We start from the raw sequence: 24,135 nt of genomic DNA, 5'->3' as shown, positions 1-24,135 counted from the left end.
ATGATTCTCTGACTATTCTGCCTCCAAATATTTTACTAAGCAAATATGAAGGGTTGGGGGCAAAAAGGCTGAGAAATCTCAGAGAGGAATGACAAACCAAAAACAATTCCATACAAATTCTCCCAATTAATGGATGAAACTCTCACAGCACAGTTGTTTTCTGCTTAAAACCAAATAATTCTCATTCTTATCACACAATCCAGGTAAGATTTGGGGTTTTTATTCAAATGAAGACAACCAAGCCACTTTTCTCTTTCACACTTTTTATTAATGCAACTTAAATAAGCTGGAACCTGCAAATTGAGCACAGGGCTCTTCACACAGCTCTGTCCTGGCAAAAGAAGTTCCTAAAATCCAGCTGTGAATGATGGTGCCACATGCTGTGATTATTCCATAGTGCTTCAGTGAAAGTTCAAAGAGATTTTATACACAGTGATTATGAAAATAGATATATATATATATATATATATATTTCAATACAATAATTTTACTTCTGCCAGCTACAAAATATGATAAAGAAAAATAATTCATTTGTTTCTCTAGCCCTAAGAATCTTCTACTGCAACAGACACAACATTCCCACTGAAAGCCATGAGGTGGGAGAAAGGACCCCAAAGTCACACTGCAACATTTCCCTGGAATTTACAGATTATTTCTCCAAGGATCTAGTGTTGTCCTAGAGCCTGATCCAGAGGGGTCTGCAGGAATTAATCCCAATTCTGACCCTTGTGGCTCTGGGATTTTGAGCCATCACTCATCTGAGTCAAACAACTCAAAAAAGAGGGAGAGTCCTGCAATTCCCCCCAAAAAAAACATCACCACTGATCCTCCCAGACTGGTGGCAAAGCAGCATTTTTGTAACAACAACTGAGACAACAAGATGACAGAAATTGCACTGCAAGGGAGAGACAAAAACCCCTGAAGAACTGTGGAACTCCAGCTGGGATCCACTGGTTCTCACTCCTCCTTTCTGTTTCTACAGCTTGCTTTCCTTAAATTCAAGGTTTGAACTTTGGGGTGGTTTAAGCATCTGAGGTAAGTTCTTGATGCACCTTTTTTCTCTCTTTTTTTTTTTTTTTTTTTTGGTATGTCTTCATGTGCTTTTTGATTGTAACATAAATGTTGGTGTGAGCTGAGAACTCTGTGGGTCCTGCAGGGAGCAGCTCCTGACCCACACCCAGGGGTGCTGAGGCCTCTGCCCCACCCTGCAGCTCCTGCACAAGATGATTTTCCAGCCACAGAACAGGGAGATGCAGCTGGGAAAAGGATGAAACCCAGGGAGCTTTCAGGGAGTCTTTGCATAGTAGATGGAGGGGAAACAGGGCAAGATTCAGCTGCTGAGGTGATGAGGGGAGGGTGCAGCTGGAGCTGGGGCCCCTCTGCCTCTCTCTGCTCTGCTGACAGCTCTGCACTTTCTGCACTCAATTCACCACCAAGGGTGAAAGCTCTGCAGGAACTCCAGCCTGGAGTGGGCAGGACATGTGAAAACAGGATTTTTCTCACCAGCTGGGATTGACAGTGCACCTCCACACTCATTTGGAGAGGATTAATTAAAGACATCCAATTTCTGAGCAGGGATGTTCCCATCAGCTTCCACCCCAGCAGAGACCTGAGCACCCCTGGGGACACTGAGCCCCCCCTGGCATGGACACAGACTGGAAATAAAAACCTGTAAACCTCAACTTGGTTGCTACTGTACAGGAGTAACATTTTCTATTCATATTGCAGCTACAGATTTAATAAATAGAATTGCATATATTGTGCTTTATAAATTAAAATGCATTCCAAAGTGAGGCAATGCTAAACAATGAAACCATTGAACCCTTTCCCCCCCATACCAGCCACACTCTGGTCACTTCCTCACTCTGCTCACAGAGGTACAAACTCTCTGTTGGTACCTCTAAAAACAAAAATTCCCTCCCCAAAAGTGATCCAAAAAGAGTTTACCTAGGCACTACTGCAAATGTAAGGTGGCTAAAAACCATAACTTGAACTCAGGAAGGGGAGGAGGTGAAGAAAGTCACGATGAATGTTTGGATTCCTTCCTCTCCAGCGTGTTCTGGCCCCTATCTGACACTCTGGGACATGTGCAGGGGTGTCAGCATCTCCTCAAAGATGGCTCCTTTCACATTAGATCCCCTCAAATTTGCTTCTTGTAGGTCACAACCTGACAGGTCACAATTCTGAAGGGGGAGATGAAAATTAATGTTAATTAATACAGACAGAACTCTGTTGAGAAGTTTAACTCCATTTCCTTAAACTCCATTCAAATTGCAGCTGGAGAAAAACCAGCAACCCCCCAAATTACCAACTTTTTGTACACATATGGGTTTTTTTTTTATATATAGATGGGAAATGAGTGCTAGCTCACCTCCAGGTCAGTCCCTGCCAGTGTGGCTCCTCTGAGGTTGCAGTTTTTTAGTTTGGCATTTTTCAGTGTGGCCACTCTCAGGTTAATCCCGGTCATCTGACTGCCCTCCATGTCCACACCCTTCAGGTTGGCACCTGCAACACCCCCAGGGAGGGAAATCAGCCAGAAATGCTGCAGCTGCAGGAGGAAATCAGCCAGAAATGCTGCAGCTGCAGCAGAGGAATCAGCCAGAAATGCTGCAGCTGCAGGAGGGAAATCAGCCAGAAATGCTGCAGCTGCAGGAGGAAATCAGCCAGAAATGCTGCAGCTGCAATGGGGAAATCAGCCAGAAATGCTGCAGCTGCAGCAGGGAATTCAGCCAGAAATGCTGCAGCTGTAATGGGGAAATCAGCCAGAACTGCTGCAGCTGCAGGGGAGAAATCAGCCAGAAATGCTGCAGCTGCTGGAGGGAAATCAGCCAGAAATGCTGCAGCTGCAATAGGGAAATCAGCCAGAAATGCTGCAGCTGCTGGAGGGAAATCAGCCAGAAATGCTGCAGCTGCAATAGGGAAATCAGCCAGAAATGCTGCAGCTGCTGGAGGGAAATCAGCCAGAAATGCTGCAGCTGCAGGTAATGCTCCTAAGAGGTGAGTAAACTGGGCAGAGCTGGGAATTTTGTGAGTATTTGGCAGAACAAGCTCAGAGTTGTGGCTCTTCCCATGGACTGTACAAACACTGCTGATATTTTGTCACATGAGTGTACAGGCACAGGGCTGTTTCCAGGGCATAATTAACAGGCAAAAACTCACCTTCCAAATTAGCTTTAAGGCCTGATGGATCTTCAAAGTTGCAGCCTTTGAGGGATGCTCCCTCTGCATTGGAACACAACATCTTCACGCCCTGCAGGTTGGCACACTGGCAGAGACAGGATGGTGTGAGGGTGTGAAGATAAAATACCAAAAAGCAGCAGAACACACATTTAAATTCTGCATTGCAACTGAACCCCCAAAACACAACCCCCTGTCACTGTGAGGAAGCACTGGGAGTGGAACAATCATAGATAACATTGGAAAAATCATTTTTGTTGTTCCAGTTCCTGTTTCTTGAGACAAGTTGTCTTGGGTTGCAATACAGGATGTGACAGAAATGTGAATTCTGTCCCCATCTGTTAAACCAGCTGGGGCACTGTTCTTTATCTCTGTGGGAGATATCTCCTGCTAATGGACCATCTTTAAACCAGCTGGGCAATCATCTTTATCTTCCCACAGCCCATCCTCCCTCCAGGAGATATCTCCTGTTCATGGCCAGTGAGTCCCAGGGCATGACTGATAAAATTCCATCATCCCACTGGGAGATGCTCCAGCCAGGGGAGGAGCCAAACATTTCCTACCCAGATAAAAACTGAGATTTGGAACACCAGAGCAGCCTTTTCCACTGGATTCCAGAGGAAAACCAGACCCTTCCACATCATCCCTGGAGCTTGAGAGGAAACTGCACCTTCTCCAGGAGCACTGCTCCAGCTGAACCACATCTGCCCCTGCAGGAGGATGCAGCCACCATTGAATGGGACTGTGCCAACACCCTGACTGAGTGACGGGTGTCAGCTTGGATTCTGACTCTGGCAGGGTTTGGGATTGTTCTGTGTAATACTGTATTTCTATTTTAATTTTCCTAGTAAAGAACTGTTATTCCTAATTCCCATATCTTTGCCTGAGAGCCCCTTAATTTCAAAATGATAATAATTAGGAGGAAGGGGGTTTACATTCTCCATTTCAAAGAGAAGCTCCTGCCTTTCTTGGCAGACACCTGTCCTCCAAACCAGGACACCAGTGCAGTGCCCAGAGTGCAGCATCCTTACATCCAGCACAGATCCAGACAGGTCAGCTCTCTCCAGGTTGGCACAGCACAGGTTGGCATGGGCCAGGTTGCAGCGACTCAGATTTGCCATCTTGAAGTTGATGTAGCGAAGATCCAGGCGGGAAAGGTCGGCTCCACTGAAATTCAGACCCTGGAAAAGGCAGTGAACAGCCCCAAAATGGTCACAGAGGGGAAGGGGGAGGTCTGGGCATGAAAGAATTGAGAGAAACATGGCTAGGAAGTTGTGTGTATAAATCTGTACAGATAGAGGTGGACTGAAACACTGCCAGTGCCTTAAAGGGGCTGATAAAAAGATGAGAGAGGATTTTTATATGGAGAGAGTGTGCCAGGACAAGGGGTAATGGATTTGGGGATCAGGTTTAGATGGGATATTGGGAAGGGCCTGGAGTGACAGGGACAAGGGGGAATGGGTTTAAACTGGCAAAAGAGAAGGTTTAGGTTGGGAAGAAATATATAATTTGGGTTTATATTGGGATGAATTCCTTCCCTGTGAGGCTTGAGAGGGGCTGGGATGGAATTCCCAGAGGAGCTGTGGATCCCTGGAATGTCCAAGGCGGATTGGAACAAGATTATCCTTAAGGTCCCTTCCAACCCCAAACCATTCCAGGTTCTGTATAAACACACACTCACAAGATCACTTGTCCTATCACATAACACCATGGAACAGAAATGCAAAGCTCTCAAGATTTGGCCATTTCCTTAAAACAGGCTGTGGTTTTGAGCTGTGAGAGGGCAGGGCTGGATGAGCAGGGTTTAGGAAGCAATTCCTGCAGTTTGGAGGGAAGGACAAAGGCTGAGCTCCCTGACCTGACAGCGCAGCTCCGACTTGGTGGGCGTGGCCAGCAGGAATCGCACAAACTCCTTCCGAGAGATGGGAGAGTGATCCTCAGCTGGCTGGGAGTTCTGGGGACAGCACAACAGCCCTGAGTTACTGAGGGGTCCCCTGGGACAGCAGCACCCAGGGCTCACAGACAGCAAGGTACCTTAATAGCAACTTCCAGGTGTTCAATGAGGGAGTCGATCCCAAAAAACCTGGCTTCTTCCAAAACCCCTACAAACAAAGCAGAGCTGGTTATTGCAGGGAATTGCTGCTCCAGAGAGCAGCACCCTTCTCTCCCCTTACTGGAGAACACACACACATTCTACTGGATGTAACTGGCCAGAGAGGAAAAGTTTAGAGAGGAAAAAGTTTGCTTGCAGCTAAAAGGAAAAACATAACTCAGACACAACATTTCCAACAGCAGCATTAGGTTAAAGAGATCAACTCCAGAATTGCAGGTATTAATCCAGGATGGATTTTTAATGCTCCAAAGAGAAATAACCAGCCTATCCTCATTAAAGCAAGCACATGGAGCTGCACTGCTGAGAATAAATCCACCAAAACTCCCAACCACGGGGATGAGCACACAAAGCTCCCCCTGGCCTCACCATGGGCACCTGAGGGCAAAGCTAGAATTCCAAGGAGGAATAATTTAGGAGATGTCAGACAGGTAATACCTACCTAGCAAATTAATGCCATCATTTACAATGAGCTGTCCGTGACGCAAATAGTTCAAAATGGGCTCAAAATACTCAGGACTGCGGTCAATGAGGAAAGCTCCTCTAGGATCTTGCTTATTCCCCCAAGCATCTGTTTCCACAACATATATATATATAAAATTACTTTTGATGTAGTGATAGAAGAGCATTTGCTTCAGTTTTCAGTTTTTTCATTACCAAAGGGGACTGGAATAGCAAACATTCCACTTGGAAGGGCGGTTTGGAGAAAGAAGGAAAGAAAAGAGGAGTGGGGGGAAAATATCAGCTTAAAATGAACTTGTTCCTGCTCTGCATAACTGAATTTTTACCACATAAAGAAGAATCATGGCTAGGATAAAAGCAGCACTGAGATTTGAGTCTGACTGTCTCCCCAAGGCTGCCTCGTGCAGGGTTTGTTCTCTGGCTCTGCTGACACAACTGAGGAAGGTGCAACCAGATGAAAACCTCAAATCAAATAAACAAAAAAGGACCCAAACTACTCACAATGGATGGGAGCTGCATTTGCAGTTTGTGAGATGATCAACATTAGGTGATGAGATGATTAACAGAGAGAAATAAAGTTATTAAATAATAATTCTCTGTTCTGCTCTGGTACTGGAACATACTTTGGATATTTTACTTGACAGTAACTTTTGCCTACTTTGCTCATTTATTACTTTTTAATAAAGTTTATCTCAATATACTCACCTTTGTCTTTGAACATGTGTGCCAACATACTGTCAGGTTCTTTGTTAACCAAAGTGCTCCTAGAAAACAAAATCAGCCCAACTTTACTTTCCCTTCCCCTGTAAATGTTTCAGAATTAATTTCTTAAAAAACTGTGGTGACAAAAACCAGAGAAAGCTGCAGGAGTCAAAGATCTCCTGCTTCACAGTAAGTTAAACTTTTTAAGGTCTTTATTTTATTGAAATGAAGGTTTTGAGGTTTTTTTTTTACCGGGTGGTGGTGAAATATCTGCCTCCCACATTGAGAGTCAGCCAGTCTGTGTGAGAGCCTGTCAGCTCCTCCTGAGCTCTCCCATCAGTCTGAGGATCTGCAGAGAAGAAACAAAGCAATTACTGCAAAAATTGTGAATATTCTTTAATTACAAGGAGGTATCTTCTGAAAACACCACAAAATAAAATCGTGAGTTTTTATGAAAGCAAAATAAACTCTCTAAAATAAAAAATCATATATTAAATATAAAGAATTACAGACTCACCAATGAAGGGCTCCCCTTCACAGACAAACAAAACATCATCATCCCTGAGACAGGAGGGGGCAGAGGGAAGAGAAAAAGAAGGTTAATTATAATTTATTGTTCATCTGACTGACAGTGGAACCTCTCCTGATTACTTTCAGGTAAATTATGACCTGTGGCCATTAGCTGGAACTTCTGGATGTGATTTTTATCAGTATTTTGCAGGTTCTACTGGATTGGAATGGACTGACTTCACCAGAGATCTATTTGCAGCAGCCAGGTAGGGACTACTTGTGTAATCAATTAATTCTTACAAAATATTTGCTTTTCTCCCCAGTCTGGGATTATTCTGTGAAGCCAGAGCAGTGACAGAATTTGTCTCCTTTACAGAAAGCCCCCATTGCTGGGCTGACAGGAGCAGTGGGGATTTCATGGCACAAACACTGCCAGGGAATGAACACAGGAGGAGGTGAGGAGGCCTCAAACACATCTTGTATCAAGTTCTGAATCAATAAATGAAGTTCAAAGACACAAAAGGAACTTTGGGCGTGGAAATAATCACATCTGCTTTTAGAGTATTGATAAGGAGGATTAACAGGTCAATCTCTCAATGCTGATTTGCCTTTTCTTGGCTGATCCTCACCTAATCAAAGCAATATCATCAATCAGCCCTCCTTTCCCGTTGTAAACGCTGGTGGCTTTTATCCCGAGCTTGTTGCTGGCCACAGAGAGCAAATCTGAGAGAGTCCCATACACAGCCACGACCTGGAGTGGGAGAGAAGGGAGGAGGCTGAGAATACAAACAAACCCAGGCAACTCCAAAAGTTCTGCCACTTCAGATTTATCAGCAAAATCCATTCGGATCGTGATCAAAAACCGAGGGAAAAGACCAACTTTGGTGTTGGAACAGAAAAATCTGCACAGCTCCCAGCAAAACTCACTGCAGCAGCACTGGGGGAATAAATATTGGTGCTGTAAGAATGTAACTCATGCATTAATTTAAATAAAGAAATATTGTTACTTGCTCTGTTCCACGTGTACTTCCCTCCCTAAAAGCAAGGATTGAAGGGCAGGCACGGGAAATGACTGCACTCGGAATGGGGATGGGAAAATCAGGATCACGGACACTATTTAGAAACGCAGTGCCATGAATTCCCGGGTGGAAACAGCGGCATCACGGCCAGAATTAATAGAATTACACATTAAATTGAATTACACATTAAACAGAATTACACGTTAAACAGAATTACACATGAAACAGAATTACACATGAAAGCACAGTCACGGCAAGCTCTGCTCTCAAAGTGCGGATGGAAACATCAGCATCACGGATCTCTGTGGATCCGCATCCCAGCGCCTGGACAAGCACTGGCTGGGCCTAAAAAATCACGATTTTCAGTCTTGAGAGGATTTGAACGAGGTTTTAAAAAATTAAACAATTATTCCTAGAGTAGCCTCACGCAGCGTCAGTCTCCCCTCAGAACCCTCATCCCACAGCCTGACACAGCCGGACGCGACTCCCTAAAGCCACCGAGCGCCTCCACCCGCGACAAATCGCCGCCTGTCGCGATTCTCTCCACACGCAGTGAGGGGGAAGCCCGAGCCCCGCTCGGCTCCGGCAGAGGCCCGGCTGGCCCGGGAGGCTGCGGGAGGGCAGGGCCGGGCCGGGCCCCGCGGGGAGCGGCCTCAGCCCCGGCCCGGCCCCGGTCCCGGCCTCACCTTCCCGTTGCGGGCGCTGCCGTTGACGAACAGCGTCACCCGCCTCATGCTGCGCCCGCCGCCGCGCCGACACCCGGAAGGGGCGGGCGCTGACGGGCAGCTCCCTCAGCCAATCAGCGCCGCGCTGCTCAGCGAGGAGGCGGGGCTAAGTATGATCAGCAGCCAATCGCTGTCTGAAGAAGCGCCTATAATTGCATAAACCCGCTCTGATTGGTTGTCGCCCGTCACGTGCGCGCGGGCCGTTGAATGAATTCATTTAATCGCTTTTATTTTTTTAATCTCAAAGCGGTGCTGAGACACAACGGGACGAGATCGCTCCGCCAGCTCAAAGAGTCCCGCTGTCCCCGCCGAGCCCCGCGCACCCCCGGGGCACAGCAGCGCTCAGGGCTCACCCCACGATCCGCCCTCCCTGCGCCGCTGCCCGGGCTGCGGGAGGCTGCGGGGGGCGCTGGGGATGGGAGAAGGGGAAGGAGCGCGGAGGGATCCGCGAGGGCGGGGCGAGGTTTGAAAGTGTGAGGCGGGACCGGCGCGGGGCTGAGGTGAGGGCGGCGGGGCAGGGAACGGGAGCGGGGAGAGCTCGGGGGGGGCCGGGGTGAGAGTGCCCAGGGTGGGGGACACATTGTGGGGAGAGCTCGGGGGTGGCCGGAGTGTGTGGGGGATACCCGGAGTGTGACTGCCCAGGGTGGGGCACACACCGGGAAAACCTTGAAGGGTACCCGGGGTGAGAGTGCCCAGAGGGAGCCACACACTGGGAGAGCCCTCAGGGATACCCGGGAGGGTGTGGGGGATACCGGGGTGAGAGTGCTCAAAGGGATCCACACACCCTGAAAACCCTCAGGGATACCCGGGGTGAGAGTGCCCAGAGTGGGGCACACACCGAGAAAACCCTCGGGGGTACCCGGGAAGGTGTGGGGGATACCCAAGGTGAGAGTGCCCAAAAGGATCCACACTCACTGAAAACCCTCAGGGATACCCAAGGTGAGACTGCCCAAAAGGATCCACACACTGAAAATCCACAGGGATACCCAAGGTGAGACTGCCCAAAAGGATCCACACACTCTGAAAATCCACAGGGATACCCAAGGTGAGACTGCCCAAAAGGATCCACACACCCTGAAAACCCTCGGGGGTACCCAAGGTACCCACAGGGAGCCACCCACCACGTTGGGTGTTTTCCCCTCATCTGGTGGCTGTGCTTGTGGCCATCGGCCCCTGCTGCAGCCTGAGAGCAGAAAAAAAAAAAAAAAAAAAAAAAAAAAAGAGGAAGTAAAAGGTTCTGTAGGAGCCTTGTGAAGCAGCTTCATTTCGGTAATTTTGTTTGTGAAATGCACGAAATTTCAGAGTCGCGAGTTGTGTCTCATTAACTTCAAGAAACTAACTAAAAGAAAGTAACTACAAAGAAAGTAACTACAAAGAAAGCCTTTTAAAGTTTCTACTTAAAAGCTGGTGGTATTTCAAAAAGTATATATGTTACCAATGCTGTTTCTTCTGCTGATTTCTTCCCAAGACTTGTCTTTTCTTCCTGCTGCTACTAATTAGTGTTATTAAAAGTGATATTAAACTGCTGCTGTTTATTGTGACATTTGGAGCAAAGCAGTGTGATTGTGGTTAATGTCTTTTATTCACATTTTTTATATTTTTGTGAAGTTTGACAGTGTGAAATCACAGCCTTGTGGCTCCTTACCTTGAGCCACTCCTGTGTGTGTTTACAATGTAAAACACTTGTTAATAATAGTAATAATAATAATAATAATTATGATGATGATGATGCAAGTTTTTATTGCTCTGTGTTTTTCTTTCTGGTTCCCACCTTTGTGTCCTTCCCCTGCAGTTTCTGAGGATAAATTTCCCTTCCCACCACACTGTTAAACACCTTGTCCAGGAAAAATGTGGATTTGGGAGAAATTTGAATGTGGTAGTGAGCTCTTGCTCTTGGCAAGTAATAATTTTTTTATTTCTTTTTTTTATGAATCTATAATTGCAGGAGCAAAGGCTGAGTGAATGTTCCTTCAAATAAGTCCCAAACAATGCTCAGAGGACCTAAAACTCCCCTGGAAGTTAAAGAAAATGAGAGTGGCTTTCCTGATCAGAAGGAAAAGGCCTCAAGAGAACAGAAGAGCTGCAAAGTGACCAAATCCAAAATCATCAGACCATCCAAAAAGGAGAATTTCACTGATGGGAACCAGCCACAGCCACCAAAACGGGCCCTGAAATGCCCCAAAAGCCCCAGACAGAATTTGGGTCCCTCCCAGGGGGTTGGTGGGAGCTGTTTTGGGGTGCTCAGTGAACCCCCCTTAAATCTGCACACAAAGGAGGATTTTTCCAGCAGCCCAGCTGCCCCCTTGGGAAATGACTTCACCACTCCTGAGAGGGACAAAGTGGGAGGAAAAGCTGATTTTGGACTGTCTGAACAGAGGAACAAAGCTGATTTTGCTGCTGTGATAAGTGCAGAGTTTGGGATCCCTCAGGAAAGTTTTGGCAAAAGAGCCACAGGTGAGGCTGGGCTGACAAATGACTTTTGTCCTTCTCTCAGGGGCTTCTCCAGTTCTAGTCCAACCTGGTGCCAAAGGCTCTAACTTGGGGCAGATTGAGGTGATCAGAGTTTGGATGTGCCCAGAAGCACATTCTGCAACATCTCAATATTCCTGTATCCTCAATTATCCCAATTAACTGTGCAGGTTACATCCTACACTGAGAAATCTCTCTTCAATTAATTAATGAAGTGTTTTGAGTTTCACAAGGGAATTGCAGGACAAATTCTGCAAGTGTTGCAGCACAAACAATTGAAAAGGTAAAAGGCAAGCTTGGTTTGTGCTGATTTGCTTTTAGGCACTTAATTTGATTTGCTCTGGGATGTTTCTATGGATGTTTGTATCAGAATAAGTAGCATTAATCAACCTTTAAAAAGATTCAAAATTACCATTTTAAAGCTTTAGGTACTAAACATTTTTGTAGTTTTGTGCTTTGTTTTTCTTTTTAACTTCTCTTCTTGTTCCTTTTTTAGGTGCTTCCCCAAAATCACTAAAATTTAGGAGAAGATCAACCATTGGTTTGAGGGGATCACCAGAAAACAACTCCCTGATCCAGTACCTGGCCCAGCAGAGGAGCAGCAGGCAGAGGGAAACTTTCACCCAGGTGAAGGAGAATTCCCAAATTTCTGATGGGATTTCCATCCCTACAGGACCCAGCTGCTGCTGGGAGAAGCTTTGGGATAACAACAATGGCATTGATTTGCTGCTGTCCCTTGGAACATGATCTAGGTTTTGTTTAAACTTGGCTGGAATTTCTTCTCCATGTTGAGCTTGCTGATAAATTTTAATTTTTGTTGCTTTCCTGTGTTTGCTGCACTTGGTTTTTGGGTAATTAAAGTGTGGCTGATTCCAAGTGAAGTTCATTTCAAGCATGAGTGATTTGGTTAATCAGATTTGTTCATAACTTGAACTATCCTGGGCTGTCAGAAAGTAAATTCTAGTCTAGAGGAACAGATTAAATGCAATAAAATATAAGATTTCTAGGTAAAATTCCTTTTTTTTTTTCCCCTGTACAGATCCAATTGCAGCCAGATTAAATTCTGGATTCTTTGTATTTTATATCAAAGTGTAAATACACAACATGAAAGCTGAAATGGTGAGGGAGGAAACCTGATGGGGTTGATTTTGTTTTGGCAGATCAGTCCTTATCAACCTGCAAATGTGAGGTCACTGAAGGACAAGATTGATGCTTTCCAAGCCTCCTTTGAATCCCTGCAAGAATCTGAGGGGGAGCCTGAGCTCTCACACCTGGGGAAAGGAGCTTCCTGTAAGTTAATTAAATATCCTGGTTTGCCTTAAATATCAGCTCTTCCTTTAGGATAAAAGTGTGAAATTAGAAATATTTCTTCTAAAACAAAATTATCTTCCTTTATAAGGCTTGGCAGAGGAGTTTGTACTGGGTTTGAGGTTTTTTTGTTGGTTTAAACTTTCTAAATGCACCTTGATTTGTGGTTTCTCTGAAAAATTGTATTTTTGGGACTATTTTCTTAGTAGATTTGTACTCTTTGATGGGTTTCTCAGTGAGCATTCATGAAAATGATTTTCATTTTACTCCTGTTATTGCTGTTCTTAATAACATTTATGTGAAAAGAATAATTTATTTTGTCTTGAAGGTTGGTGATGTTATTTTCAAAGTAGATCTAAAAAATGCCTGGAACATTATCTGACTTTTTGCACTTCTTGATGAAGAAACAGAAAAAGAGAATTCATTGAAAAAACTGAAGTTTGTCTTTGTGGTTTGTTTGGATTTTGTTTTTATTTTTAATTGATGCAGCTCAGGACAAAGCACCTTTTTTAAAAGAGCCAAACCTGGAGCAGTGGAATGAAAAGTTCATGTTGGGCAACAGAGGAGCTGCTTGGAAAGAAAATTTCAGCAAAAATGGGAGCAAGAGCAGCAGGAGTGAGCTCAGGATCTGCAGCATCTTGTCCCCTGTGACTGTCACTGACCCTGCTGCTGCACAGGTGCTTTGAAATGGGGAGAAATCTCCAAATCAGACATTAAAATATGGAATTTCTTCATTAGTCATGGCTAATCCTGCTAAGCATTTCATTACATTTCATTAATTAAGCATTTCCCTGGGTGTTTTGGGAAAATAAATCCAGCTGAAGTAGTGGATGATGGAGAAAACTCTGAAATCTTTGTGGGATTAAAACCCCACATACTTTGTGCTGTTGTAAAAATCCTGAAACTTTTTTTTTTTTTTTTTTTTTTTAGGAATGGGTTTATGAGCAGCAAAATCCTATTAAATCCTTGGAGACTGTTCTAACTGGAGATACCCTGGAAAAAGGCCATGGTAAGAGGATTCAGCACTGTTTTAATCTTTGTTAAACTTTCATTAGGAAATAAAAATACTGGGACATTTGTCAGGAAATGTTTCAGCTGACATTTACCATTTTGTCTACAATTTAGGGCACAGTATAAACCTGATTTAGCTTTTCCTTGGTGTAATGCTCCTTTCTTGTATGTTTTACACATTTCTGAAAATAACAAATGTACATGGGGTACAAAAAGAGCAATTACAGGCTGATGGATTTTTGTGGGGTGTTTCTGCACAAAGTTTTGTGAGTTTTCCTTCAGCCTTGGTGTCCCAGCTCTGCTTGCTCTGCAGGTCCCAGGTGTGAGCAGAGTGATGCTGCCTCAGCTCCCAGCACAAGTGGGGAAGATGAGAGCCTGGGAGTGCTGGGGGGAAGCCAAGGCCCTGTGACACCTCTGGGAACAAGGAGCATTGCCAGCAGTGAGCTCTGCCACAGCAGCTCCCTGCTGAGATCCATCCTGAAGAAAACCCCAGGGAGGGAGCTCAGGGGCAGCCCCAAGGTGGGCTCAGAGCTGAGGGTGAGCCTGAAGGTGTTTTGATGTCTGATTGTGGGTTGGGAATGATTTAATCCTGCTTGGTTGTAATCACAGTGATTCATGTGAGAAAAAAATGAACACTTCATTCTTGTGAGCTCTCCTGAAACAGAGAGTTTGAACTTCCCAGGCACACACAATGGTTGGTTACAACCTCAGCCCCTCATTTCCTTGGCCAGTGATAAATCTGCAATAGATGGGCTGGGATTCTCTTTATTTATTAAATCCATCCCATTATCACTCACTGGGCTGGGATGGAATTCCCAGAGCAGCTGTGGCTGCCCCTGGATCCCTGGGACAGTGGGAGGTGTCCCTGCCATGGCAGAGGTGACACTGGATCATTTTAAGCTCCTTTCCCACCCAAACCATTCCATGATTCCATGAAATGAATGTTCTTGAGTTTTATTCATACAGCAAACAAATAAGTTTGGTTAAAACTGATTATTAAATTATGCTTAGAGGGCAATATTTTAATTAAAACTTATTGTTCTGTATCCCTTCAATCTGACAGGAATACTCCAAGAGTGCCATAGACAGAGGAGGAGATGAAGCTGCTGCAATCTCCAATTGTGTAAAAACCTTGGAAACATTGCAAACAGGTCAGATTCCCCTAGGGAAAAAAAAAATACCTTGGATTTCTTTACTTTTTTACTGATGACATGGAAAACAAGATTGCTAAGGAAACAAATGTCTATAAAAAAAAAATTAATCCCACCCCAAAACTTCAGAAAGCCTCAAAGACCAGAATAGAACCCTGATTTTTAAAGGAGTTTTATACTTTTTAATTGAAACTTGGGGAGCAGGTGGTCATTTTTAGTTTCTTTGTTATTTTTTTATAAATCCAGAGTGAAAATCCTGGCTGGCCTCATGTGAAGTTGTTGTTTTGCTGATAGTTTGGGTGGTGATTTTTAGGGCAGCATTTAAATCTCTTGCAAATCCTCTGCTGTGGGCCACTTCCCCTTCACTCAGCTGTTCATTTCATTTCATTCTAACAGAGCCAAGTGACACTCAGAGCTCCAAAACACCAAAGAAGAAAAAAGTGACTTTTGGGGAAGTTCTGAGCCCTGAAATCTTTGACCAGAGCCTTCCTGCCAACACCCCCCTGCGCAGAGGAGCCTCCCCAGGGCAGAGCCCCTGGGCCAGGCTGGGCCTGCCTGAGCAGCCTCTGCCAGTCCTGGACTTGGGCTGGGGTGAGGTGAGTGTGAGTTGTCAATTCTTGGACTTGGGCTGGGCTGGGATGAGGTGAGTGTGTTCTCTATTCCCTGAGAATTGTCAGTTCTTGGGTTTTGGATTTGGGCTGGGATGAGGTGAGTGTGTTCTCTATTCTTTATGAGGTGAGTGTGAACTGTCAGTTCTTGGGTTTGGGCTGGAATGGGATGAGGTGAGTGTGTTCTCTATTCCCTGAGAATTATCAGGTCTTGGATTTTGGATTTTGGCTGGGATGAGGTGAGTGTGTTCTCTATTCCTTGAGAATTATCAGTTTTTGGATTTTGGACTTGGGCTGGGATGAGATGAGTATGAGTTGTCAGTTCTTGGATTTTGGATGGGATGAGATGAGTGTGAATTGTCAGTTCTTGGATTTTGGTTGGGATGAGGTGAGTGTATTCTTCATTCCCTGAGAATTATCAGTTCTTGGGTTTTGGATTTGGGCTGGGATGAGGTCAGTGTGTTCTCTATTCTTTATGAATTGTCAATTCTTGGGTTTTGGTTGGGATGAGGTGAGTGTATGTTCTTTATTCCCTGAGAATTATCAGTTCTTGGATTTTGGATTTTGGATGGGGTGAGTTTATTCTTTATTCCCTGAGAATTGTCAATTCTTGGGTTTTGGATGGGATGAGGTGAGTGTGAATTGTCAATTCTTGGGTTTTGGATGGGATGAGGTGAGTATGTTCTCTATTCCCTGAGAATTGTCAGTTCTTGGATTTTGGATTTGGGCTGGGATGAGGTGAATGTTCTTTATTCTTTATGAATTGTCAGTTCTTGGATTTTGGTTGGGATGAGGTGAGTGTGTTCTTCATTCCCTGAGAATTATCAGTTCTTGGATTTGGGCTGGGAGGAGGTGAGTTTGTTCTTTATTCCTGTAAATTGTCAGGTTTTGGATTTTGGTTGGGATGAGGTGAGTTTGTTGTTTTTCAATTCTTGGATTTTGGTTGGGATGAGCTGAGTTGGTTGTTCTCTGTTCCTGTGAATTCTCAATTCTTGGATTTTGGATTTTTGATTGGAATGAGATGAATTTGTTCTTCTTTATTCCCTGAGAATTGTCAATTTTTGTGTTTTGGCTGGGATGAGCTGAGTTTCAGATTTTAGGTTTTAACTTTCTCAACCTTGAAATATTTTTCCCTTCCCTTTTTTCACATTTTGCTGCTGTGTTTCTTTTTACCACACAGAGCAAAGGACTTTTCTTTAAGGGAACAAATTAAAACCACTTTGTCTACAAACACTGATGAACAAGATCCATCAAATTCCTGTAATTTATTGCTAAAAATGTCATTTTTTATTTGAAGGAAGGTGTTGAGCCTCTCCCAGAATTTCTGGAAGATTCTGCTGCTGCTGTTGAAAATGCAGAAGGTAACCCCAACTTTTCTTTTTATCAGTAGATAATGAAACTTTTTGTGCCTGAAAATTGAGACTTGAGGGTTTTGGTTTAATTTTCTGTTGGTATTTAATACAGGGAGATAATTTTTCAATTTTGAAATTGTTTAGCACAAATATTTCAGTTGTGCTAAAATTGGAATGCTGGAATTTAACTGAAGTTTTCTTCTGAAGCTCCTTGCAGTGTTTACCTGAGCTTTAGTTATTTAAATTATTTAAATTATTTAAATTATTTAAATTATTTAAATTATTTAAATTATTTAAATTTGTGATATTTTTCTTTGAACATTTTACTGTTTAAAATATTTTTTTTAATCTTGATTCTGATACTGTAATTTTGATGATTTTAAATAGCAACCCAACAACAAAAGAATTGAAAGTGGGTTGTGCATATTTATCTGTGAAAACCATGGATATTTTAATTATTGTTACCAAATCCTCCCAAGTTGAGTTTTCCTCTATTTTGCAGAGCAAGGTGAAATTTTTTTATCTTGCCAAGTTTAATAATCCTCAAGATTAAGTTTCTATTCAAGACCAAAGTGGCTGGAGTGAATAATATCAGAAATGATGTAGCTGATTTCCTCAAAATGTGATTAACTTGCATTGAAACTGATTAAAAATCTTTATTTTTTTTATTTGATAGTAGCAGAGACTGACAAACCTGACATGATAACTTGTTCTTCTACTAAAAGGAAGGTGAGTTTCCTTAGTGATAAAATTTAATTTGTTTTTTTGAACTCCTTCAGCTAGAATTGTTCTCTTTTATCCCTCCTGGTGCATAAAAAAGTTTTTGCAGCCTCAGGATGGATTATCTATATCCAGCTATATGGAAATACCTCCTGTTAGTGCCTTGAAGAAATGAGACTTTTCAGTGAAAATGATTCTCCAGTTATTAAAAATGCAGCCTGATACTTAAATTGACAATTTCTATTGAATTTTCTGGGAGCTTTCCCAAATAACCTGACAAAAGAAGTTTTGGTTGCTGGAATTTGAAGGCACAGAATTGATTGTACAAGAAGTGATTTTTGGACAGCTCTGGAATAAAAAATAGAGGAATAAAAAAGGAACTGGTTTTCTTAAAAGAAATAAGTGAAGATAAAAATGGAGTATTTTCATTATCATGCAAACTGTGTGAAGTGAGTCTGTAATATTGAATTTCCAGTTGTGCCTGCCCCTAATGAGGTGATAAATTAATTTTATTTGATTTTTGTGCTTGCTGGGTGCCCTCTAACCACCCCAAATCCTGTTTCCAGCAGGGCAGGGAGATGGCAGAGGACACTGAGGGGAGCAGCTGTGGAGCCACAAACCCTGGGAGTGACAGAACCACTGGGGGTGCCACAAACCCTGGGAGTGACACAAACCCTGAGAGTGACACAAACCCTGAGAGTGACAGAACCCCTGGGGGTGCCACAAACCCTGAGAGTGACACAAACCCTGGGGGTGACACAAACCCTGGGGGTGACACAAACCCTGAGAGTGACACAAACCCTGAGAATCCAAGAAGGAGCAAAATCCAGAAACAGAAAAATCCAACCTCAACTGCTGCCAAAAAGCCCAAGGTGAGTTCCAGCCACTGCAGTTTTATTTTTATTATTTTTATTCCTTTCTCTCTCCTTGTGTCTTACAGGATTATTTTCATCTCCTTGTTGCTGCCAATATTTTTTTTTACTTCATGCCCATCTTGTTTTCCTGCATTTCCTGCCCCATCCCTCTTCCTTCCTGACTTGAGGGCTTGAATTCTTGTAGGACCAAAAGGATTTTTTTGGAGAGAGGTGTTTGTGTGTCACTTTTCAGACCTGAGGGCCAACAAATGAATTTGTGGCTCTTCTTTTGCTTTTGAGTTTTTAGATGATTCTGTAGCTGGAGGAGAAGTGGAACCTTCCCTTTAGGGGAAGCAGTTATCATCCATCAAAATCCAGTAATGGGATCACTTCTGGAAAAATATTCCAGAGGATGATGAAAATTTTACTGTGCTTTATTCTCCTTCTCAATCTTTTCAGAAAACAAAATACCCAAGCTTTGGGAAAAGAAGGAAGAAAAAAGTCAAGAAATCTTTATATGGGGAAAGAGAAATGGCTTCTAAGAAACCCCTTCTCAGCCCAATCCCTGAAATTCCAGAGGTTTTTTCTTTTGTCTCCTCTCCAAACTCACCAATTCTTACAGGTAATTTGGGTTTGCTCTTTGTTCCTTTATTTCAATAAATTACACAAAAATTTATTTTTTTACTTTTAATTACTTCTGTAATAGCAGAGTCTGGAGGATCTAATCAATTAATAATGATTAATTAATAAATCCAATTTTTGTTGGACTCCAGTGTAAACCTGACAAAAAATCCACCTCTTTACTTTGGGTACTGATATTTTCATAATCTTGAAGCTGCTGAGTTGGGCATGAAGAGTTAATGATGTGCAGAGCTTTCTGTTGGGTTTATTTGGGGTGGTTGTTTAGAAGGTTTATATATAGGTAAATAAAAAAGTGTGTCATTAAGAAAAAAATGTGTGTAAGAGGGAAAAATTGTGTGTAAGAAGGGAAAAAGGTGTGTAAGAGAAAAAGGTGTGTGCAAGAAAGGGAAAAAAGTGCAAGTAAGAAAAAAAGGGTGTGCAAGACAGGAAAAGTGTACAAGTGTGTAAGAGAGAAAAAAGTGTAAAAAGCATGTATAAGTAAGAAAAAATGTGTAAGTAAGAGGAAAAAAAAATGTGTAACTAAGAAAAAATTGTAAGAAAAACTGTCATGAGAAGTAAAATACCACAAAGCTTTTCTTGTAGTAGCCAGAAGATTTTGTACCCAATTAATCAGGTGCTTGCTGTCCTTCAGAGGGAGCAGCTGTGGGTGTCCCCAGAGCCAGGAGCAGCCCCCAGGCTGGAGGGATCCCTGCCCAGGGAATCTGTGCAGCTGCTGGGGGCCCAGAGCCTGCAGAGACTGAGCTGCCAGGGAGGCTGGAGGCTGCTGCTGAGGTAACTGCACTGCTGGGCTGGGGGAAAACACTGCTGGGCTGGGGGGGAAACACTGCTGGGAGGGGGAAAATACTGCTGGGAGGGGGAAAATACTGCTGGGCTGGGGGGGAAAACACTGCTGGGAGGGGGAAAACACTGCTGGGCTGGGGGAAACACTGCTGGGCTGGGGAAAACACTGCTGGGAGGGGGGAAACACTGCTGGGCTGGGGGAAACACTGCTGGGCTGGGGGGAAAACACTGCTGGGCTGGGGGAAAACACTGCTGGGCTGGGGGGAAAACACTGCTGGGCTGGGGGGAAAACACTGCTGGGCTGGGGGAAACACTGCTGGGCTGGGAGAGACAGCACAGCTGGGCTGGGGGGGAAACACTGCTGGGCTGGGGGAAACACTGCTGGGCTGGGGAAAACACTGCTGGGCTGGGGGAAACACTGCTGGGCTGGGGGGGGAAACACTGCTGGGCTGGGGGGAAACACTGCTGGGCTGGGGGGAAACACTGCTGGGCTGGGGAAAACACTGCTGGGAGGGGGAAAACACTGCTGGGCTGGGGGGGAAAACACTGCTGGAAGGGGGAAACACTGCTGGAAGGGGGAAACACTGCTGGGCTGGGGGAAAACACTGCTGGGCTGGGGGAAACACTGCTGGGAGGGGGAAAACACTGCTGGAAGGGGGAAAACACTGCTGGGAGGGGGAAAACACTGCTGGAAGGGGGAAAACACTGCTGGGCTGGGGGAAACACTGCTGGGCTGGGGGAAACACAGCTGGGCTGGGGGAAACACTGCTGGGCTGGGGGAAAACACTGCTGGGCTGGGGGAAACACTGCTGGGCTGGGGGAAAACACTGCTGGGCTGGGGGAAACACTGCTGGGCTGGGGGAAAACACTGCTGGGCTGGGGGAAACACTGCTGGGCTGGGGGGGAAAACACTGCTGGGCTGGGGGGGAAAACACTGCTGGGCTGGGGGGGAAAACACTGCTGGGCTGGGGGGAAACACTGCTGGGCTGGGGGAAACACTGCTGGGCTGGGAGAAAACACTGCTGGGCTGGGGGAAAACACTGCTGGGCTGGGGGAAAACACTGCTGGGCTGGGGGGAAACACTGCTGGGCTGGGGGGAAACACTGCTGGGCTGGGGGAAAACACTGCTGGGCTGGGGGAAACACTGCTGGGCTGGGGGGAAACACTGCTGGGCTGGGGGAAACATTGCTGTGGGGGGAAACACTGCTGGGCTGGGGGAAACACTGCTGGGCTGGGGGAAACACTGCTGGGCTGGGGGAAACACTGCTGGGCTGGGGGAAAACACTGCTGGGCTGGGAGAGACAGCACAGCTGGGCTGGGGGAAAAACTGTCCTGGAATGTGCATCCCTGGAGATCCCCATCCCTGGGCATGTCCATCCCTGGGAATGTGCATCCCTGGGAATGTGCATCCCTGGGAATCTGCATCCCTGGGAATCTGCATCCCTGGGCATCCCAGGGCATCCCTGCATCCCTGGGAATGTGCATCCCAGAGAATGTGCATCCCTGGGCATCTGCATCCCTGGGAATGTGCATCCCTGGGCACCCCTGCATCCTTGAGCATCCCAGGGCATCCCTGTATCCCTGGGAATGTGCATCCCTGGGCATCCCTGCATCCCTGGGAATCTCCATCTTGGGGATCCCCACCCCTGGGAATCTCCATCTTGGGGATCCCCATCCCTGGGAATCTCCATCCTGGGGATCCCCACCCCTGGGCACCTGCACCCCTGGGAGGAGCTGTTGGGCATTCAGAGCTCAGCTGAGCCTCTGAGCAGCCTGGGGCTGGAATAAAATGATCTTTAAGGTCTCTCCCAACCCTGATCATTCTCTGCTTCCCAAAAAATCTAAGTTTGGCCTCACACTGAAAGAGATTCCAGCCTGCAGGATTCTCTGTCAGGATTTTGGAGACTGACATGGTGAGGAGAGTAGCCAATTCAGCTGTTTGAAACCAGTTTTTTATTTATTACCTCTTGCCTGTATTTAAAAAAATAAGAAGAATTATTATTCATTATCATACTTAAATTGACAATTTCTATTGAATTTTCTGGGAGCTTTTCCAAATAATCTGACAAAAAAAGTTTTGGTTGCTGGAATTTGAAGGCACAGAATTGATTGTACAAGAAGTGATTTTTGGACAGCTCTGGAATGAAAAATAGAGGAATAAAAAAGGAACTAGTTTTCTTAAATAAGTGAAGATGAAAATGGAGTATTTTCATTATCATGCAAACTGTGTGAAGTGAGTCTGTAATATTGAATTTCCAGTTGTGCCTGCCCCTAATGAGCTGATAAATTAATTCCATTATTATTTCCTTATCCTCCCCAGTTTTCAGATGCAGAAGGTGATTTTGCTACATCTGAGCATTTCCAGCAAGGCAAAGACACTCCATGTGCAAAAGAAGCAAAAGGAAGCAGTTCCTTGTTGGAAAAGGAGGAATTCCAAGGAATTCTAACTGGGCTGGAAGTTCTGGACCAACAGGAGGGTGCCCAGAGAACCAAGGATTCTGTCAGGGCTGATCCAGCAAGGAGGAGGAGAAGAAGCAGCAGTGCCTTCTTCCCTCCTGCTGGAAATTTGGACATGGCTGGTGCTGCAGTTTGCTGCTCCAGGGTGGAGGAAGCTCTGGCCGGCAGCAGCAGCTCTGAGCTCAGGGTGAGGCGCAGCATGAGGCTCAGCAGGGGAGCCAGCGAGGGCCTGGCATGGATCCAGCTGCCCCCCGAGCCCCCCAAAGTGCCCCCCAAACCCAGGAGGAGCAGCAGCAGCACCTCCATCCTGGCAGGAGCTGAGAATATTCAGCACAGGGAGCAAACCCTGCTCCCCCTGCCGGCCCCGGGGAAGGAGAATGGAAGTTCTGCTCCTGCCAGGAGGGGGAGGAGGAGGAGCCTCTGTGAAAACACAGCTCCAGAAACGCCCTGGGCTCCCACCCAGAGGAGGAGAAGCACAAATTCTGTCTGTGGGATGGGCAGGAGTCACCAAAAACACTCAGAAGCAGCAGAAACTCTTGAGCTGAGATTGAAAGATGTTTCAGGCATCTCTGGTTTTCTGAAGTGAGGGTGCTTAGAGCTTGTCTTGTCTCTCAAGTGCAGTTTTCTTTCCCACTTGTATTTCCTCAATTATTTTCTTACTCATAACTTAGAACTCATTTTCCTTGTCTTGGTGCCTAAAATTCTTGAAGGTCTGAACTGTGTGGCTGGCTGGCTCAGAGCACTGGTCTGGTTCAGTTATGGCAGGTAATGAGGAGAATAAAAAAATTCCTCTCCCTGATAAATGTGGGTTTGTTTTTAGGAGTTAAACCACGATTTCATGGAACTCTTATTGCTCCAAGGGTTGGTTTCCCATGTGCTTGACCATTCCCTATGAATTGCTATTGAAATCTGCATATATTTAGTGGATAAATACACTAAAAATAGATTGTCTGCAACAAATAAAGGAATCACTTCTTGAAAGGGAAGAGGAGGAAGTGGGGACCCTCTTTTATCTTCTGAAAAGGCTTTTTGGGCATGAACAGAGGTGGAGTTCCTTAGACTAAGATTTTGTGTTGGAGTTCATGAATGATTCTCTGATGTAAAGGGTGGTCATTAAAGGAAAAAAAAAAAAGCTTTTAAATAATTACTGTGTATCAAATTCACCTGGCAACTGGAATTGGCTGAGGGCAGAGAAGCTGTGCCCCATTTCCAGCCCTGAGTCCATGCCCTGTTTGCACTTTGCTGCTTGCAGCAATGGAACAAGCTGAGGGCTGCAGGTGCTCTGCTCCAAGCTTTGCTGCTGCTTCCATTTCCCATCCTGGCTGTTCCAGCCCAGAGGGATCCCTGTGCCAGCCTGTGCCTAGCACAGCCCCTTCTGTGACCTGCTTAGCACCAGGAGTGATGTGGGATAAAATCCTTGATGTACTTGGCTGCTTTTATAGAGCTTGGAAGCGACCAGAGCACTTGGATTTTTATATTTCTTTCTCCCAAGACAAGAATTCCTTAAACAACTTGAAAGAAAGTGCACTATTTAAGTGGTGTTTGAGTTACAGAATCATTGGGGATGGAAAAGAGCTTTGAGATCAGAGTCCATCACTGCCCTGTGGCCCATAAACCACATCCCCCAGTGCCACAACTCCCTGTCTCAAATCCCTCTAAAAACAGTTTGCCTTAATGTTTGACTTGGGGATTTGCTTTTGGGGTTAGTTCTTGAGTTGTTTGCTGTGCTTGGCTGCCAGGAGAGGGCAGCCTGGCCTGAGCTTTCTGCTCAGGAAGGGACCTGGGAAAGAATATAATGGACAAAACCTGAGAGGCTGGCTGAGGTTAAAATGTAAAGCTCAAAAAATGAGTAAATTAGTAAAAATAGCTGCTGCTTTCACTGCTCAAAACAAAGCAGCAACTGGGATTGAACTGGAGGAGTGGAATGATGATGGGCTGGAATCAGGTGGGAGTTTTCTGTGGAAATCACTTTGTGCTTAAGCAGAATAAAGTTGTGCTTGAGCTGTCTGGGTGTCCCTGGGCAGTTTTTAGGTACCAAATGCAGCTCTGGGTGACACTGGGGCTGTCCCATCCTGAAT

The 24,135-nt window shown here is 45.1% G+C and overlaps 2 protein-coding genes across 10 annotated transcripts; one reads left to right on the top strand and one right to left on the bottom strand.

The window, feature by feature from the left end:
* Nucleotides 1–246: 246 nt before the first annotated feature.
* KCTD9 (potassium channel tetramerization domain containing 9) lies at nt 247–8,758 on the bottom strand. The gene is made up of 12 exons (XM_056508771.1): nt 8,667–8,758; nt 7,591–7,712; nt 6,969–7,012; nt 6,704–6,800; nt 6,455–6,513; nt 5,730–5,858; nt 5,212–5,279; nt 5,036–5,131; nt 4,209–4,358; nt 3,160–3,265; nt 2,372–2,505; nt 247–2,183 (listed from the first exon to the last, which is right to left on the bottom strand). Exons 1-12 carry the CDS (start codon nt 8,712–8,714, stop codon nt 2,067–2,069), a joined length of 1,170 nt encoding a protein of 389 aa, XP_056364746.1. The 5' UTR covers nt 8,715–8,758; the 3' UTR covers nt 247–2,066.
* Nucleotides 8,759–8,934: 176 nt separating this feature from the next.
* CDCA2 (cell division cycle associated 2) lies at nt 8,935–23,261 on the top strand. Of its 9 annotated transcripts, none has more exons than XM_056508808.1 (16): nt 8,954–9,205; nt 9,634–9,750; nt 10,651–11,159; nt 11,671–11,801; nt 12,335–12,464; nt 12,972–13,159; nt 13,413–13,491; nt 13,807–14,030; nt 14,557–14,644; nt 15,041–15,240; nt 16,550–16,613; nt 17,281–17,333; nt 17,894–18,196; nt 18,638–18,800; nt 19,452–19,591; nt 21,921–23,261. In XM_056508808.1, the coding sequence occupies exons 3-16, from the start codon at nt 10,694–10,696 to the stop codon at nt 22,641–22,643; spliced, it is 2,952 nt and encodes a 983-aa protein (XP_056364783.1). In that variant the 5' UTR covers nt 8,954–9,205; nt 9,634–9,750; nt 10,651–10,693; the 3' UTR covers nt 22,644–23,261. The 9 variants fall into 9 exon arrangements, with proteins under 9 accessions (XP_056364786.1, XP_056364780.1, XP_056364783.1 ...); XM_056508806.1 differs by having other exon boundaries at nt 17,891–18,196; XM_056508811.1 differs by lacking the exon at nt 9,634–9,750 and having other exon boundaries at nt 8,935–9,205; nt 17,284–17,333; nt 17,891–18,196.
* Nucleotides 23,262–24,135: the final 874 nt, after the last annotated feature.

Source organism: Oenanthe melanoleuca, chromosome 22, assembly GCF_029582105.1.
Source record: "Oenanthe melanoleuca isolate GR-GAL-2019-014 chromosome 22, OMel1.0, whole genome shotgun sequence".
In the NCBI taxonomy this organism is placed as follows: domain Eukaryota; kingdom Metazoa; phylum Chordata; class Aves; order Passeriformes; family Muscicapidae; genus Oenanthe; species Oenanthe melanoleuca.
Note: the sequence above shows the minus strand (reverse complement) of the source record. Positions and strands in the feature narration are given on the sequence as shown.

Bases quoted from the DNA above. Each gene is read 5' to 3' on its own strand.
- KCTD9 (XM_056508771.1), bottom strand. From the start codon at position 8,714: ATGAGGCGGGTGACGCTGTTCGTCAACGGCAGCGCCCGCAACGGGAAG. The intron at 7,013-7,590 runs GTGAGGATCAGC...CTCCTGTCTCAG, and splicing joins GATGATATTGCTTTGATTAG to GGATGATGATGTTTTGTTTG. The intron at 3,266-4,208 runs GTAAGGATGCTG...TGTCTCTGCCAG, and splicing joins TGTCTGGATCTGTGCTGGAT to TGTGCCAACCTGCAGGGCGT.
- CDCA2 (XM_056508803.1), top strand. From the start codon at position 10,694: ATGCTCAGAGGACCTAAAACTCCCCTGGAAGTTAAAGAAAATGAGAGT. The intron at 13,492-13,806 runs GTAAGAGGATTC...CTTGCTCTGCAG, and splicing joins TACCCTGGAAAAAGGCCATG to GTCCCAGGTGTGAGCAGAGT. The intron at 16,614-17,280 runs GTAACCCCAACT...TTTATTTGATAG, and splicing joins TGCTGTTGAAAATGCAGAAG to TAGCAGAGACTGACAAACCT.